Below are 18052 nucleotides of genomic sequence, written 5' to 3'. Positions count from 1 at the left end.
ACTGTGTGTGCTTTCATTTACCATTCACAAATATTGAGTGTTATATATGAGATCATAAGAAATATCACTGCACACCAATATTCAACCATATTCAACCCCGTGGTGAATATTTCACTTCAGCAGATAAACTAATATTTATGAATTTCATAGCCTCTGTACCATCTTTACACTCCAACTCCAAAAGTCTTGGGTCACCCCTTATTTCTTTATATGTTTCAAGGAAAACAGTAAGTCGGTGCAATAATTTATTAAAATGTATTTAAAGATACATGAAACATACAGCATATAATGATAAAACTGAGTTTGCACAATTCTAGTGAACTTGAAAGTCAATATTTGGTGTGACCACCTTCATTCTTCACCATAGTGCAAACTCTCTTAGTAGAGCGTTCCTGTAATTTCTTTAAGTAGTGTTCAGGAATGGTTCTCCAGGCTTCTTGAAGAAATAGCAAAGCTCTGCTTTGGCTATTAGGTGACTTTTGCTCCCTTCTGTATCAAGATGATCCCACCCTGCTTCAATAATGTTGAGGTCCAGGCTCTGCAGAGGTCAATCCATGACTAATGGTGCTCCATTGTGTGCTTTGGTTAATGCCATGCTTAAAAATGAAGCTATTGCCACTGAGATGCTTTCTAGATGGCAGATCAAAATATGATAGGCTTTTCTGCATTTGTAAATCCATCAATTTTGACAAGATCCCCAACACAACTGGCTGAAATGTTCCAAACCATGAGAGACTGCACCACGGTTACACACTCCACACCTTGCAGAGATATGCCAAGTATTCCTCTAATAGCTCTTTGGGAATATCTTGTTTACACCTGTCAAACTTTGTTGTCTGCTGTTTTCCACAGATTTAACTGAGGAAATTATTATGTGGTTTTGCAAAAGGCTACTAATAACAACGTTGCTAAAGATACAATTTAAAATTGGTCTAAGTTGTCTGTCAGATAGCTTAGCACCTCTTGAGTCTGCTGTCATTTTAATGCTTGAATTATCCATAGGTGTTAGATAGCTTAACAAATTAAAAAAGAAACATTGGCCTGAAAATGGTCAGGTACAAGGACTGGACTGAAAATAAGAGAAAAAGCAGTTGACATCACAACTACCTCTACAAAGCCTGGAGAACCATTGCTCAAGAGCAATATAACAAATCTGGTTCATTGGAAGCGTAGTATAAAGAAATGAGGGGTGACTTAAGATTTCTGCACAGTACTATAATGAATGAAGATTGTGTTTTCAGTGTTAATTTCATACGGTTTCAAAATGGCAGTGTTTATCTATGCATGGGGCCACCCCCTCCCCTTTTTGCTTTTTTTGGTACTGGTCTTCAAACTATGTGGAGAGCCAGTTAGCAGAGTTCGAGCAATATTTCTGCTACTATGATTAAAACTGATTTTTAGATAAATCTGCACATAAAAAAGTTAGATTTCATCTAAGACAGCAGTCAGAAGGACACTTGATGTGGTGCAAAGAGAGCTGAGAGGCTTTGAAGCAACAGCAGTTCAGTGCTTCTTGATTTAAAGTCCCTCTGTCAGATTGTCCTTAATCTGATCGTTATCTGCTGTCTGACTTCTTGACACAGTAAGCTAGAAAGTAGTACTCTGCGCTGACCCAAAACTCAGTCTCACAGTCCCGACTTGATGTCATTTCTTTTAAACAAAAATCCTTGACAATACTTACGCAGTGTGCGTTAAGTGTTGTCACTTCTTTGTCACTTACAAAGAAGGGATTATAATTAATAAAAGGCAAAAACAGCTCAGACAGTTTACACATCATCATTGTATGACTCATAGGTACAGAGCAATGAGACAGAGGTCACAAAACATACACAAAAACAGTTTCATAACATATGTGTGTCTCAGTTACATAAAGAAAAATCTTTCTTCTCTCTAGGTGAAAATATGACAGTCAGCTCATTTTTCCCGAAGTACTTCTGCATTTATTCAGGTTTTAACTGAGAGATTTCAAACATTTTAGCACAATTACTAACGTGACATTTCATTTTCGTAGTGATCCAGAAACTTGTGCTTCAGGAAAGTGATAAACAGCGTTATTTGATACACTTTTGAAGAGGATATTAGAATGAAAAGACTTGAAGAAATAGGCCAAGTGATCCATTTACATGGCAGCTTGAGCTTTTTGTGCCACTGAACATTACCCTCTGCCCCTGTCTTCTCTCTGTGCCACTATTCTGAAGCCTCTTTCTCAAGTGTCCAAGCAGCATGCCTTTCCTCTTCGGGCTGTCGAACTCAGCAAGAGCTGCAGTATGGTGACTGCAGCTACTCAAGCTTGAAATCTGAGCCCATTATGTCAACAGATGTTACAGACAGAGGGGAGAGCAAGCGTGACAAAAGAAGATATTAAAGTGAGAGCAAAAGGGGGAAGAGATACATAAATAAAATAAATGGCAGTAAGTTTTAAAAAAGGAAACAAACAGTGAGGAACACTTATTTCATAGCCAATAAAAGAGCAGTAGTGATGCAGAACTCAACCACAGGTCTTCTTCTCCTATTTGCTGTCTTACACATCCAGATTGTCCCCCCCCCGTATTTCAATTAAAAAAAAAACTGACAAGAGAATACACCACAGGGCACTTGTCAAAACACACACACAAAGAAACACAAAAACAAAACAAAACCACAAAACCAAAAAAAAGGAAAAGAAAAAAAAAACAACACACACTGGCAATAGCACTTCAGAAAATAAATCAAGACAAAACATTATTTAACAAAATATGTCAATTAACTGACTCACGTGTGAAAACTGAGACCTTTTTGATGTAAAAAATAGAAAAAAAAAAGGGAAAAAGCTCCTTATTTATTTTTTCCTTTTGTTGAAAATTCCTAGACTTTGTGCACTGCTAATACTGATTTCAACAGTCACTTAAATATTAGCCTTCTTATGTCTTACTTTACTCTGAACTGGTGAGCACGAGAACAATGCTCTAAACATGAGGAAAAAGCACAAAGCTGTTTAAGTGGCAGAACTTATCTTCACAAGAGGCGGCGCTCTTGGTCAAACAAACATCACAGCAAACAGCATGTCCACAGAGAGGGATTCTCCCACAAAACAGGAAATCACTCAAGTTTTAAAGTTTCCTTTTAAATCTCTGAAAAAGATTGATGGAGTTTTATTTGCGCCCTCAAACTTTACAACACAGACCAAACATGGGCATATTAACTGGACCCTGGCACAAGTTTTGCCTGCTTTTAACACTTTGACAACAGCAGAAAGTAACAATAGCAGGCAGTTATCTTACAGTGACTGTTGGCCCCCAGTCAGAAGTACAACTTGGCTGTTATCTTTTAGTTTTGGAAATGTTGGACAGCAAGTGCACCGACTTTACTTTACAACCTCTCATTTGTCACTTTAGACTGGCTCTGTTCCTCCACTCAACACCCCATCCCTTAAAACACTTTCTCTTTCACTCTAGATCTCATTTGTCGTCTCCATTCCTCTTCTCATAAGAGCTTCAGCAGCAGCTCATAGGTGGCATTGATGATCCCCCAGGAGAGAAGAGAGCGGTGGTAGTTGAGGTGGGCTCCTCTGAACAGCATGGCTATACTGCCACCCCTCTCTCTCCACACTGTTAACAGCACCTCTCTGCAAGGATTGAAGGCTCCACCCACCTGAGACTGAGCCCGCGATTTGACTACATTTAACGGGTAGAACATGATGCCAAGGCCTGCCCCCAGCAACCCTCCGCAAACAAAATCATTAACCAAGTTACCTGCCTTGCTAGTAGCTTCTGGGAGCTGCTCTTTAATGGGGCCCCTGAGCCCAAAGAAGAGAACATTGCTAGGGCCGTTGCGCAGTAGTATGGGCACGAGGCCACGGTAGCACTCTGTCACACCATACTCTGTCACAAGTGTCCGGAAGGTGTGTGCTGTGTTGTTGAAGCGCCCGTGGTGCCGGTGGTCTTGTAGGAGAGTCTGCACACGCTCAAACGGTGTAAGTATGGCCTCTGCAGTTCCTGCCAAAGCTGCAGCAAAGCTTCTTGTAATCAGCTCTGGCACGCCACTGCTCCCAGCCTGGTCTAGTAAGACTCTAGAGAAGTCCTCATACAAGCCAAACATGATGGCTACTGTAGTGCTCTTTTGGAGAAGTGGGGGAAGCAGGCCCCGATAAAGATTCCTCAGCCCATCCCTCTGGAGCTGTCGCACCGCATCGATGGCCAACACGCCATGCAGCTGCTGGCGGAAGAGGACTTTCTGGATCGGAAAGGTCAACACTATATTGCTAAAAGCTGCAAGGGAACCACAAACATAGTGCTTCCCTTGAGGTCCGAACCTGGTGGTCAGAATGCCAGCAGACAACAAGGAATGGCCTCCTTTTGTCAGGGCTTGGGTCTGAGGTGTCCGCGCTGACTCGGAGTCCATGGTGCTAACAGCCATCAGAGGCCCGGTGCACCACAGCCTTATCCTCAAGCATCACATCAACACACTTCTGTAAATTTATGAAACACATTAGAAAGAAATATCAGCAGGTGTTTTTAAAAAAAATCTCTTTTCACCCAAACAAAGATATTAAGTATGACATTATTTGTGAAGTACAAATAAAAAATAAATCTGTGGCTCATATTATCTAAATGTGGCCTAAAGCTGGGTGAACTTTTCCAACTCAATAACCTGCCTTAGACTTGTATAATTACACTGCCCCAACTGCCAACTGATAAGAGTATTACACAACTTAGCAGCCTGATACGTGCACGCTAAGTCATGAGGGAAGCAAACCTGTTAATGCAATGTATAGACTACACCCTGTATTTGCCTTGAGCATTAAGTTTAGTTATTTATACAAAAGATGCAACAGATACATCCTGTGACATACAACAACAGCAGTACAAATGGAAGTTCCCAAAAAATTATAAGAAACTGTCAAAAACATCTTTAGTATATAAAGCAACAGAAAGGAGAAGTGGTGGTAATGGTGCAAGGTCAGGAGAGGTCAAAGGAAATCTACCAAAAAACTCTTGACACAGTTTTAAGTCAGTATTACAACACAAGACCACCACATGGCTGCTTTTGCATGAAATTACATTGTGGCATTGAAAACGGCTGCAAGTTTAAAGTAACCAATATTTTGTGTCTCTGCCCCTTTTTTGTTGCAGATTTGCTACCATGATATTTTAGAAGAAATTACCCAACTTCCCTGCAATGAAAAACGTACATTTCATATCCAAGGAGGATACAGGTCACTGCTAGAATTTTGACATCTTATCAGAAATACAGCCGACCATCACTTTTATTATGCTGCATCTTGCATGTTATTGCATAACTATAACAATCAGTAAATTACATTTACTTTGGATATTCGACTGCACCTTCTTGCTTAAAACCTCTACATTTACTTTAAAGTCATAATCTAACACAGTAAGGTATTATTGTCGCACTAAATAAACCATTACACATAATCTTATTTTGATCTTGATATTTTGACTCAAATTTGAGCGGAAGCAAGCAATCTTATCACAACCTAATCTTAGGTGAACACGCCCTCTGTGTACCGTTTCTTTAGGATTCACTAACCTGTCGTGTCATGGCGGTTGTGCAAACAAAATTTTTCCAAGTCTGGTACAAATAGCAAGCTCTCTCGAACATTAAAAAATTCCATTAGTTATTTTCTGTATGAATTATTTAATAAGGACAACCACATCATTGAGGAGTTAGCACGCTTAGCGCAACAGCCACACACAGAAATGCTGGACTGGTTCGCTAGCTCAACAGTGCTAGTACCTGCACCCCTCGCTTACGTATACGTTTAAGATAATATGACGAAGTGATGAGATATATAGTCACTGCATGCTGCGCAAAGACATTTGTCCAACTAGCATGCTAAGTGGCTAGCAAGAAGAAAGACAAACGGACAAGTGTTGTTCCATGTTTGGTTCGAAACATCGTCCGCTGCCACTGAAAGTCAACAGGCAAAATAAGAGTCGCCTAGTTTTGGTCACATAAGCACCTGGCCCACAACTGAACCTTTACCTGCAGTGAAACCAGCCGCTGTCCTATCCCTAGACAGGTAGAGTGCTGTTTTCTGCTGGGTAATTGGGCCACTACTGTAGGTCGTGTCTGCAGCCCTAACAAACGCAGGTGACAGCGGTGCTGTTCCACGCCTGCGCACTGCTGTCGATCCGACACCGTATGCATGGAGTAACGGCTGATTCGGAGGTAGTTTTAGGATTTGTTTTGGAATTTCTTGTATTTCACAGTGCAAACCTGAATAATTTTATTTGTTTAATTTTTCCAGATTTTTTTAAGTGCAGCATATCAGAATAGTAGTGTTACAATTGTTCTTATTTTTGTTGTTGCATTTTACCTGATCCGGTAGCAATTCGACGTAGCTGTCGTAAAACGAAACGACGCGTCGTGACGTCACTACCGTAAAGTTAGTGAGTGCGTCGGTAAATAGAGATTTATCTTTTACTTGATTTTGCTTCTCACTATAAGTGTAGTAGTTATATTGAAATAGAATAGTTGGATAATAGGCGGTGGTCTGATGATCAGTTATTGCAAATATGCCAGCTGAAAACCAAATAGCTGACGCTAGCTAGCTAATGTGGCTAACTGTAGCGTTACATTTGGCTGCTACATTAAAACACGCATGCATATTTTGACATTTTGTCACATCCGGCATCTAAACCCAGAAATATAGAATGTCAGCCCAAAAGGACTGTGAGTTTTTGGTGAAAAGAGCCCGGGAGCTGGTCTCTGATGATCCCTGTGCTGCCAAAGCCTGGCTCATCACTGCCAGGACCCTTTACCCTGCAGACTTCAACATACAGGTAACGCAAATCATCTCCTCCAGCTGCAAAAGCTGTCAGTAAAAACATCTTCTTACACCTCGTGTTTCTGGACCTGTTTTTACAGTATGAAATGTACATCATTGAACGCAATGCAGAAAAGACAGCTTCAGCCGGGCGGCTGCTGTACGACATGTGAGTTACATTTTTTGCGTTAATGTCAAGTTTCCTGTCCTGAGTCTGACCTCTTACTTAGTTTTGATTTTTCTTTAGGTTCATAAACTTTCCAGATCAGCCCATTGTTTGGCGTGAGATCAGTGTTATTACAGCTGCCCTGCGGAGTGACTCTCAGGATAAGCAGGCACAGTTTCTGAGAGGTGAGAGGGTTTTAACCCTTCATTACTTGCATTGAAAAGTGTGACAATGAACAGTGCTTCTTGTGAAAATCTAAAGAGTATTTTTTTTTTCATTTTCAGGACTGTTTGAGACGCTGCCTGGTCGAGTGCAGTGTGAGATGCTGCTGAAAGCCACGGAGCAGTGTTTCAACACTTTGGAGAAGGCAGAGATGCTGCTGTTACTGCTGAAGCGCTTTCCAGAGTCTGTGGTTCAACATGGGGTGTGTAATATTACTATTTGCATTGTCTTTTAAAAACTATATGTAATGTTAAAAGCTATTAAAGAACCCGATGTGCTGTTAGGTCAATTTAGGAGAGACATTGCTGGAAGCAGAGGCATCAGAGAATTTGGAGACTCCTGTCAACTGCTTCAGGAAGCTTTTTGGTGAGTAAATACTTTCTTTAAATTTGTTTTATTTCATTTGAAAAACAAACAAAAAAACACTTGCTTCATACAGTTTTTTTCCTCCTACAGTGTGTGATGTGCTTCCTTTGGTTATAAACAACATGGATATGCGCCTGCCTGCCAGCCTAATGCAGAAATACATGTTGAAAGCAGCAGAATTCTACATTGGTTATGTTACCCGTGGGCCCTCGCCTGATGGACAGATACAAGGTGAAGATACACTGTGATGAACTTGTTCTTTGTTTTCTATTTTAGGGCTATCACAGTGGGATCACTTTGACTCTTAAAATTTCCAGTTCTATACTGGGCTTTATAGTGAAACCTTTGAAGTATTTATTTTTTCTATTTACTTTGTTTCTCTTGTTTTCTGTTTCAGGCTCTCAAGAAGGTGGGGCTCTGAAGTCACCAAGTGTGTCACGTGCTTCCCAGCGTTACGTGATTGATGGCCTGACAGAAAAATCGTCGCTGGTGGCAGAACCTTGGGAGAGACTGCTGGATATCCTTGCTGTGGTTGGGGCACGATGTGAGTGGCAGGGAGACAAGGGACAGAGGTAATCTACCACTCTGCCTGTCACATTGTTACTTAGTTACTGCTGTTGTTCCTACACAAAGGTGACATAAAGTGTAGGATAATTTGCTCAGGGATACCTGATCTTATCTGATCTTGGATGCTAAGTAGGGTCAGGCCTGCAGGGTACTCGGAAAGTTTGCCTGGGAATACCAGGTCCTGTAAGTGCATGACCTTTGGGTGGTTGTGGCTCTGGTGGTAGAGAGGGTCATCTACCAATCGGAAGGTCGGTGGATCGACTGAATCCCAAGTTTCTGTCAGAGCGTCCATCAGAGTGCTAGTTGGTGTGTGATTGCTAGAAAGCACTTAGGCATAGGTAGAAAGGCTGTATGAATGTTTGTGCGATTTGGTAGAGCACTTTGAGTGCTCAGCCAGAAAGGCGCTTATCAGTCCATTAGTTTAGTAAGTACACTGACTGTAGCCACTGTCAGTACAAGTGGCATTGTTGAATTTTGTTACTACATTATATGTGATGCAGAATTATAAACGGTACAGGAATGCTGTTGCAGATGTCAATTATGGCTTCCTTTGATTATGTCTTTTTGGATTTCTGTTACGAGGTGTGTTATACTTTGAGCTTTTTATGAGGTATTTATGTTTTCTCTATAAAACTGAATGCTATCTGCTACCTTCTTGTTTTATGTTCATGTGTTGTAAATGTTGGATTGAGTGTTTAAGGACCCCAGGAAGAAGCTAAGGGAATGCCTTTTTAAAAAAAAAATCACATATGAGTTACGTTGTGGGTAATGAGTGGAAAAAATCTTAATTTAATCAAAAACAAACAAAAAAAACACTTAGTAGAACAAATATAATGTGCCACATGTAAAATGTGAATAATAGATGGTTAAAATGTGGATCGGTTCAATGACTTTGAAAGTGATCATTTGAAATTAAATTTTTAAAAGGAATGTTTTCATGTGTTTATTTGCACTGTAGGAGTTATATGGACATGCTGCAGAGGGTGAAGGAGCTGTGTCGCTACCTGCCTGGTCTAGAAGGAGAGACGAGGGCCCGGTGCTGCAGTCAGGTGGTCATCTGTGCTGCGCTTGTCCTCTTCCGTAGTGCCTTCTTCTACGTCTCAGCTGTACAGCCTGCACTGTTCCAGGGTTAGCGTCTATCTTTGTAGATCTCCATCTTCATTTAATATAGCTAATCTTTTCAGTAAAATGTTACAATCAGGTTTCAGTGTTATTTTTTTCTTTGTAGGAATCAGTGGGTTGAGTTCAGGGCCGTGGATCCTTGTAGAGGATTTGAGCTCAGTGTACAGTGATGTGGAGGTGGAGCGAGGAGCACTGAAACATGCGCATAAGAAACGCAAACTAGCAGATGGAAGAGAGAAGACTATGGTGAGAAAAGTTTAGATATGAGTAAGATACTTTAATGATCCCAGATTGGGAAATTCTTTTGATTAAATTTGGATCTGTGTGTCTTTATAGAGCTCAGATGATGAGGAAGGTTTGGGAAAAGGCCGTGGTCGACACATTGTAGTAAACAAGAATGACATGCCCAACTGGTCAGAGACTTTGGAGAGCTTTCGCACAGCGAGAGAAAGCTGGGACCTTCTTCACTCCCATGATGGTTTGGAAGCTGGTAGGAGATTTTTATGTTCAGTCATATTGTCGCTACATCAAAAGTTTGTTATCAGAACAGCTGCATTAATTGTCCACAAATTCTTTCAGTTTTATTTGTTGCTGTGTAATCATAATTTAATAATTTCATTGTTTTTACCATTTTATTAAATTTTGCATTTCTCTCAAAGAGTTCAAGAAGATCTGCGCCGCGTGGAAGACGGACAGCTGGCTGTGGTTCCGAATATTCCTCACCGACATGATTATATACCAGGCAAGAGTTGTTTTTAATTTACCTTTTCTGTTTGTGACAAATCATCTGCATCCCTTTTATTTGTTAACAGCAGCATCTTTAGCTTATTATCTTAACTTTAGGATCAAATATGCCATCATTTTTATACAGCTTTGAATTAAATAGCCCTGATCAATGTTGGGAAATGCAATTATTGCATAAGAAAGAACAGATTATACCGATGCAGGCACTCACTGACCACTTTGCCTTCAAAAATTCCCTGTGACATGCTGGAAACAACCAGAGAAATCAGAAGATGGGTACACTGTGGCAATAAAGGGATGGAGATGGTCAGCAAGAGTACTCAGTTAGGCTGTGGCTTTTAAATGATCCTCTCTGTTTTTTTTTGAGTTACCATCACCTTCCTATCAGCCATCTGGACCTTCGCCTCTGACCTACAGATATACCTAATAAAGTGGCTGGAGAGTGTACATTTTAATTTATATAGTATTTAAAGAATGAGGCAAATGCACGCACTAAAACTAAACACAACTGGTTGAAGTTGGCAGATGAAACTTTGGCTATTTTATTATAATTTAAATACACTTTCTAAGTTGTCTTTGGTTATATACTGATTATGTGTTAATGTATTATCTCCAGGGACAGTACCGTAAGGCCCTCTCTAGCCTGCACCAGATGGCTGCAGTGCAGCAGCCTCAGCCTGGGCCACAGAGTCCCTCAGGTCAGGCCAGTCTGGAGCACCACAGGGCCCTCATACAGCAGGCATCCTGCCACTACGCCCTGGGAGAGTACAGGGTATACACATGCACACAAACACACTCTTAGCATATATTATTTTGGTTGTGTCAGGAGACATGCATATGCTTACATGCCTCTAAATAAATCATATCAAACTTGTTTATATAGTGTGTTTTAAAACAAATGTAGCTGAGAGAAGTGATGAACTGAATTTGGGAATGGGCACACAATATTAAGGCAGAAAACTTAAATAAAGAAAAAGTTTATGAATGCACAGCTGGCAGAAAATATACTCTACTGTAACAATTTATTGATTCACATTGAAACTTTTGATCTATAGTTGGTCATATATAATTTATTTGTTGTTTTTTAACATGTATATTTACTTAAAATATTTCATTGCATAATAAATTGTTCTACAAGCCATGAAAAACAAATCAGTGACACCAACTGGCCTGAAGGTGGCACTATAGTTAAAATGGGTTAAAATGTCCCAGATTAAATTCATGTGTTTAGAACAACTTGCAATCACTTTTATGCAGTTTTTTTTAAACCAAGCTGACAGACCTGGTCAATCACAGGTCTGTCATTTAGTCAGTTTTACTATATTAGTATTCTGCTCATCAATAAAAGTTTTAGAAAGTATCTTGGCCTAACAACTAGCCCTTGTCCAGTCAAATTTTGTGTAATAGTTTTGTATGGTGCTGTTTCTTTTGTCAGATGGCCTGTGAGAAGCTGCTTGAAGTTGTCAGTGGCCTAGTACCCCCAAACCAGGAGCCACCAAAGACCCCAGAGGATCAGGTTAGAGTCAAGCCCAAAACGAGGAAAGGTAAAAGTTTCCTGAATCTACTCACTGATTCTGTTTATGAACAGTTTTGATTTATTTTTGCTAATCTGAGATATGAATACGTTTGTGCCATCTTCATACAGAGTCAGTGTTGCATGCGTCTGTACTTATATGTTGCTTTGAGTACTGTTAACATTCCCTGTTCTTTGGTTTTAACCAGGTAATGACTTGAGATTACTTCCGTGCACCAGCAAATCTGTGCTGCCGTTCTGTCTCCAGCTGATGCTTGCCTGCTTTAAGGTACATAGACACGATACATCTGTGGAAATAAGTGGGCGCAAGGGTTTGGATAAGTTTTCATAGGCAGACTTTGAGAAGACATGCTCCGTGCTGTAAGGCTGAATGAGACTGTGATACAAACCCTGGTTGAACAATCTTTGTTTCCTTTTTTTCCCCTTTTTTGGCCAATCAGCTCCGTGCCTTCACCGACAGTCGTGACGACCTGTCCCTTGGTCATGTGGTGGTGCTCCTGCAGTACGACTGGCCACAGGGCGAGATGCTGTTTTTAAAGGCAGTGGACAAAATCTGCCAACAAGGCAGTTTCCAGTATGAGAATTTCTTCAACTATGTCACCAGTATCCTTTTTGCCTTCATTTCTTGCCTTTATTTTGTTGTAAATAGACAGTTCTCTTTGTGATTCCTTTATCTTGTTATGTGTTGGATGTTGGTTTCCTTAAACTCATGGTTTTTCTCAGACATTGACATGCTGGAAGAGTTTGCATACCTGCGTACTCCAGAAGGAGGCAGAATTCAGCTGGAGCTGCTGCCCAATCAGGGAATGCTGATCAAGTAAGCAGCCTCCTTCCCGTTATGAGCTTTATTTAGTTGGCATCGTGACTGCACTCTCCCGTTCTGTTGGTGTGTTTTTAAGAGGACAGTGCTACTGACTGATCTACATAGACAAGGCCTGTGGGGAAAATTGACCTTTTAAACTGAAAAAGCTGTAAATGGAGTGGGCGTTTATAAAGAGAGGGAGTTCATGGTTTAAGCGAAGAAAGAAAAAACTGTTTTCAGACTCCTTTGTTCATTACTGTAGAAGTTCAGACGTTTGAATGCACCCTCACTGACAGAGTTGTTGAATGTTGCTGTCCCTCAGGAACCCTAGCCCCGCCCTGGGGGTGGAGTTAAATACTCTCCTGCTACAAGGGGTGCAGACGATGGACAGGTACCCCAGGCCCCTCCTCCCACAGTCCCCATCCCGCCCCACCACCCCACCAGTCACCCTTCCTTCATCCCCAGCTTCAAGGCTTGTCATCCCCCAGTTTTAATTTGGGCCTGTCATTTTACATCAAGAGTTAGTCGTTCTTTGATTTCTGTCGGCGTTTGTTTATTTGAGCCATTACTCGCCTTTCTGTGGTCATCACTGTTGTTGTTACTGAAGACGATGTTGGTGTTTTTGTATAGTGAATTTAGTTATTTTGCCTTCTCATAACACTTGATCTCATTTCATGTGTGGACATGTTTCATGTGGTTTTGATTATTATTATTATAATGGAATGTTTTTCGTTTTATTTGAAAAGACTAAAAATGCTGTTTGGCTGATTTATGTGTGTGTGTAAGGAAAATGTAACCTGCAGTATTTATGAGTTATTTTTATTGCATAGGTTATATAATCTAAGCCTCTTTTTATTTTAAGGTATCTCATAAAACCATATTTCTGACCATGTCTATGTTTGCATTTATTTAAAAAAAAATCTTTTTCCTCTTCCAGACACCACACAGTGACTCGAGGAATCACCAAAGGAGTGAAGGAGGATTTCCGTCTGGCCATGGAGAGGCAGGTGTCGCGTTGTGGGGAAAACCTGCTCGCTGTGCTTCACCGTTTCTGCATTAACGAAAAAATAATCATCATCCAGTCGCTCCCCTGACACCTGGACTTTAGCTTGTGAGGTTTCAGGCACAATTTAAATGCAAGTGGACTGACTTAATGACCCAGAAAGCTGATTCTCTGCAGACACATTTCCAGCTCTCTTTTCTTTCTCAGCGAGGAGTGAACTCTTAATATGCAGGCTTATTCTTTACCTTCATAGTGAACTTCTCTTTTTAGAGTGTTAGCAACAATACTGATAGACAATTGCTTTCATTTTCACATTACAGTATGTGTTTGTTTTCTTCATCAGTGGTACAAAGTTGAGATGGTAACATAAATAACCACCACATTTCATAATGTGATGTCTTGCAGGAGTCAGTAATGACAGAAGGCTTAAAGTGCATTTTTGATACTATTTGGTAGGTTAATGTTTTTGCTACAATCTTGAATCAAAATGTTAGTTTGTATGGATGTTTCCATTAAATGTTACTTGAATGGTTTAAACAAGTTTATGTGTTATTTCATAATTTATACATTGCAATCATATCAGATGGTCATTAAATGCTAATTAAATTAATGAGATAAATTAACCCTAAAAGGTGCCCGGTCTTTAAAGATGCAGGGTAGCTATGATGTATTTCCAGTTTATCCAAATGCTTTTGTAGCCCTTTTTTACCCCTTTAATCTGTGTCCGTCTTCACGTCTTTCCTCTGCCAAATGCTCCTGTACTTGTGTGACTGGAGCATTTGGCAGGTCAGTCTGTAGGGCAGCTCTGAGGTTAGCCCAGAATAACCTTTGTTTTGCCCTGTCTTGAGGCCACTCCAGATATGTGTGGCGGTTCATCATGGACTTCAGCTGGTAGTACTTGGATGGGATTAGGTATTGAGGCAGAGGCTCAAGCAGTACCAGCACAATGCTGTCTGAGCCCAGAGTGAGACGTTGGTGGGCGGCGAAGTAGAGTTCGTAATGACACCACTCGCTCTTGACGAAGTGAGCAGAGAGGACAAACACAGAGCGCCTGCATTTCTCCACACAGCTGATGATGTTCTCAATGATCGTCTTTCCCGGCACAAAATGTTGCTCGTGATGACAGATTCTAAGCCCTCCTGCGGGGCCTTCGAGGTTGGGAAGAAGGGAATTGCGCACCCAGTCAACATCGTGCTGGCTGTAAGACACAAATGCGTGAAACTCCAGGCCCACCAGATCTTCGGGCCGAGCTTGTCGCATTCTTACACGATGTTTGGCTCTTGTCCACTGCCAGATCATGCCCATGTACCAGGGAACATCCAAACAGTGACACAGAATCACAACGAACATAATCAGTGTCCCTGCTGGGACCAAAATTGCGACCACTAGAAGGCCAATGTTGCAGGAAACCTCTGGGATCGAGATGTCTCTTAAAGTTGAGTTTCTAACGTCCTCGGGGTATGTGCAGTAATAGCCCTGTGGCCAATTCAGCAGCTCAATTCCTGATTGGCTGTTGTTCTTTTCAGAATTGATAGCGAGCTTTATGAAACTTCTGAGAGTGCAGGTACAGGTGAAGGGGTTAAAACTGACATCTAGGGTACGCAGTTCGGGACAGCTTTCCAATATGTTCACAGATGGGGCATGGAGAGAATTTGACCTGAGCAGAAGCTTGTGGAGTGAGGGGAAAGTGTCACACAGCGGCAGGTCCCGCAGCCGGTTAGCATTTAGATTCAGAGTTGAAAGGTTCCTCAGTTTGAGGATGGATTGCGGAACCACAGAAATCTGGTTGTTCTGGAGGTCCAGTATCTGTGTCCCATTTGGTAGACATTGAAAAACCGAGTCAGTCAAACTATTAGAAGACAGATTTATATTGGTGATGCTTGCTGGCCAGATGCACTCTAATGACTGGTCATATCTTATGGAGTTGACGCTGAGGTCCAGATGTTGCAGGGATGACATATATTGAAAACGTTTGCTCAGTGTCTCAAGTTTTTTAAGACTGTTGCCTACCAGAGTCAAGTTCTTCAGGTTACGCAGGTTCTGACATTCAACTACTTTTTTACCCACCACACTTGAGAAGATGGAATCAGACAGAGCACCAAAGGAAAAATCCAGCTGGCGTATTGGACTCTGTGACTTGGGACAGGTCATGTGTATTATTGGTGCGTCAGTAATCGCAACTCTCTCCACTGGCATGCTGATGAAAAAGTTGTATAAAGCCTCCTGTGAGAATTGGAAACTTGTTACCACTGCCTGTCTGGCTGTGAAAGAAATCACCTGTGATGTTTTGATCACTTCAGTTGTGTAGTGAGGAGGATTCTTTACATAAATTTCAGAAACACCAACATGTTTCAAAGTTGTATTTAGAGCCACATTTACATATTCAGTTAAGTCCTGCCATTTAATTGTTATGTTGGTGAGATAAAAACTTGTCGTGTGGATTTTCACTGTCTCTCTTAGCTGCTTACTTAGGTCTTTGTAGCCATCTTTCATATTCATCATCTCCACTTCAACAAGCAGGGACAGAGCATCAGCAGTCAGATTACGGTCAATTTTCTGATTATGTCCAAAGGCTATCTGCAGCCTTTGAGCGTGAACATCCTCCAGGCTGCCTGCTTCATAATAAAGTCCATCCTCTAGTAATAACGTCAATGTGCGTAGTTTCACCTTAGCAATGTTCTTGAAGTCACCCACACTGATGTTTTTTGCTCCAACTGTTAATCTCTCCAGTTTTACAAGAGAGCTGAACTCACTCCCCAATGTCATGGTAAGAAATCTGTTAAAGGCCAAGTTTAGCATCAGGAGGTTCACGGTGTGTAGCAGGTATTGTTGACCTGAGAGGTTCTTGAGATTGTTGTGCGACAAGTCCAGATGTTCCAGGAGAGGCGTGTCAAGAAAAGTCTGTGGATCGATCTCCTCTAAACCGTTCCATGACACATTCAGGAACCTAAGGTGAGTGGTCTTTTCAAAGTCTCCATTGTGAAGCTGATGTATGTAGTTGCGAGAGAGGTCTAAAAACTCAGTCGTCTGTGGCAGGTCAGTTGGGACAGAAGAGAGGTTTTGGGATGATCGGTCTACAAAGTTGTCAGGTGATGAAGCGCTCTTCTGAAGTCCCACCAACACGGCTGCTGTCCAGAGTACAGCTGCTGTGACCCTCATTGTAACCTGTATAAGAAAATATAGCTATTAAACGGGTAGCATTTGTCTGTGTGTCATTCTGTCTGTAAATACAATAGCTCAAAATGTTTTGAATAAATTCTGATAAAAGTTTGTAGGGTTATAGAGTGGAGTCATGTTAACAATCCATTAAAATTTGGTTACATTCACCAGGGTTATCAAGGTCAACTTAATAATAATTAATAATATTGATCAAAAATGGAAAAAAAAGGTGATTCTAAATATCACATTACCTTGGATGTCTGAAGTCAAAAGATATGCTTAAAACTATGTTTAATATTCTACTGCTTTTGTTCGTATTGCCAACATTTGGGGAAAGATACTGATATTTTGGGATTTTACTGATCACATTATAGTTTGCATCCAAATATCTTTGCAAATTTGACCTCTGATCTCACATTTATATTTCACATTTGCCTTTCTTTTCAAGATTTGTGGAGTCAATACAGCATTGACTCCAAAATGCATATAATAATAACACTTGGAGTCAAGTTCGTGAGATATATACTGTAGTATAATGTCATATAATAGGATTAAGTGATTTGTGTCCAGTCATTTGCAAATAACTAACTTTATCACTAAACATTTAAATGAATTTTACTAAACAAAAATAAATGCCACACATGTACTGCACCCACATGAATACAAATAAGAAAAAATAATTATACTCAAAAAAATGTCAGGTATATTAAAATGGGTTTCAAACAAAACAAATATATACAAAACACAATATTATTTCCTTAAAAGTAAGAAACTACCCAGAGAGTGAGCTGCCTTGGAGTAGTTTTTGTTTAAGATAAATGCTGTTTATCTTTTTGGTGGCTACAATGCTCAGAAACTGCTGGGGAGAAGTAAGGATTTGACTTAATGATCACTTTAAAGGAAGCAGTGTGTGTAACAGTATCCTTTCCAAACTTGTTTAAATAAGACAGGATTGATAAAAGCACAAATCAGGTTTTTATCATCTGACTGATAACAAAAACTTGGTAGCCAAAACCTCTGCAGAGGGTTGGAAATCATCATCATGTGTCCGTCATGAAGAAATAAATGTGTAAAATTAAATAAATGGTTCTAGTAGCTCATTGGTCAGATGTGCAAATATAAAACAAAGTTTTTGTTAATTGACAGATGTCCCTTTTTCAGAATTGTCTGTAGTAGATAATGAAAAAATAAGAATTTTTCTCCCATTTATTTGTTGATCTATCAGTTAATGACTCTGGTGTAGTATGAAGTACCATGGTGGGGGTCCTTATACAGCTGACATTTCACAGAGCCATCCAGTGTGATGGATTCATGTCTTTACTGGGTCGATTCTGCCCAGAATTTGATTTTATTTATCTTAATCTAAATCTTAAAATAACTAAAATCCAAAACCACATTCACATTAATTCAAAGGAAAACACAATTTTATTCAGAGAAAGATAAGAGTCCACTAACCTGTGTTGCCGTCTGATGGTCACGTTTTAAAGTCTCAAGCACCAAAAATATCAGAGTCACAATGGTTCAAAATCTCTATATGGGAAAAGAAATGGAAATCAGTCAAACAAAACTGACTGATAGAGGAACATGTAGCAGCAAAT

At 40.4% G+C, this 18052-nt stretch overlaps 3 protein-coding genes across 4 annotated transcripts; 1 reads left to right on the top strand and 2 right to left on the bottom strand.

Annotated features, from left to right (window-relative positions):
• Positions 1 to 580: 580 nt before the first annotated feature.
• Positions 581 to 6144, bottom strand: LOC100708157 (solute carrier family 25 member 51). The gene is made up of 2 exons (XM_003444750.5): positions 5986 to 6144; positions 581 to 4447 (listed from the first exon to the last, which is right to left on the bottom strand). Exon 2 carries the CDS (start codon positions 4393 to 4395, stop codon positions 3463 to 3465), a length of 933 nt encoding a protein of 310 aa, XP_003444798.1. The 5' UTR covers positions 4396 to 4447; positions 5986 to 6144; the 3' UTR covers positions 581 to 3462.
• A 200-nt stretch (positions 6145 to 6344) lies between these two features.
• Positions 6345 to 13832, top strand: ints10 (integrator complex subunit 10). 2 transcript variants are annotated; one of them, XM_025911884.1, is made up of 18 exons: positions 6345 to 6785; positions 6871 to 6938; positions 7017 to 7120; positions 7220 to 7359; positions 7442 to 7523; positions 7614 to 7754; positions 7921 to 8095; positions 9049 to 9218; positions 9319 to 9458; positions 9549 to 9702; positions 9872 to 9954; positions 10573 to 10728; positions 11392 to 11500; positions 11679 to 11758; positions 11931 to 12093; positions 12214 to 12307; positions 12615 to 12683; positions 13230 to 13715. In XM_025911884.1, exons 1-18 carry the CDS (start codon positions 6657 to 6659, stop codon positions 13384 to 13386), a joined length of 2214 nt encoding a protein of 737 aa, XP_025767669.1. In that variant the 5' UTR covers positions 6345 to 6656; the 3' UTR covers positions 13387 to 13715. The 2 variants fall into 2 exon arrangements, with proteins under 2 accessions (XP_025767669.1, XP_025767672.1); XM_025911887.1 differs by lacking the exon at positions 12615 to 12683 and having other exon boundaries at positions 6346 to 6785; positions 13230 to 13832.
• On the bottom strand, positions 13559 to 18052 carry LOC109204746 (toll-like receptor 1). The gene is made up of 2 exons (XM_019366395.2): positions 17910 to 18052; positions 13559 to 16460 (listed from the first exon to the last, which is right to left on the bottom strand). The coding sequence occupies exon 2, from the start codon at positions 16452 to 16454 to the stop codon at positions 14001 to 14003; it is 2454 nt and encodes an 817-aa protein (XP_019221940.1). The 5' UTR covers positions 16455 to 16460; positions 17910 to 18052; the 3' UTR covers positions 13559 to 14000.

The sequence above is a fragment of the Oreochromis niloticus genome, linkage group LG2, assembly GCF_001858045.2.
Source record: "Oreochromis niloticus isolate F11D_XX linkage group LG2, O_niloticus_UMD_NMBU, whole genome shotgun sequence".
Lineage (NCBI taxonomy): Eukaryota > Metazoa > Chordata > Actinopteri > Cichliformes > Cichlidae > Oreochromis > Oreochromis niloticus.
The sequence above is the reverse complement of the archived record's forward strand: the minus strand, read 5'-3'. Positions and strand labels throughout refer to the sequence as shown.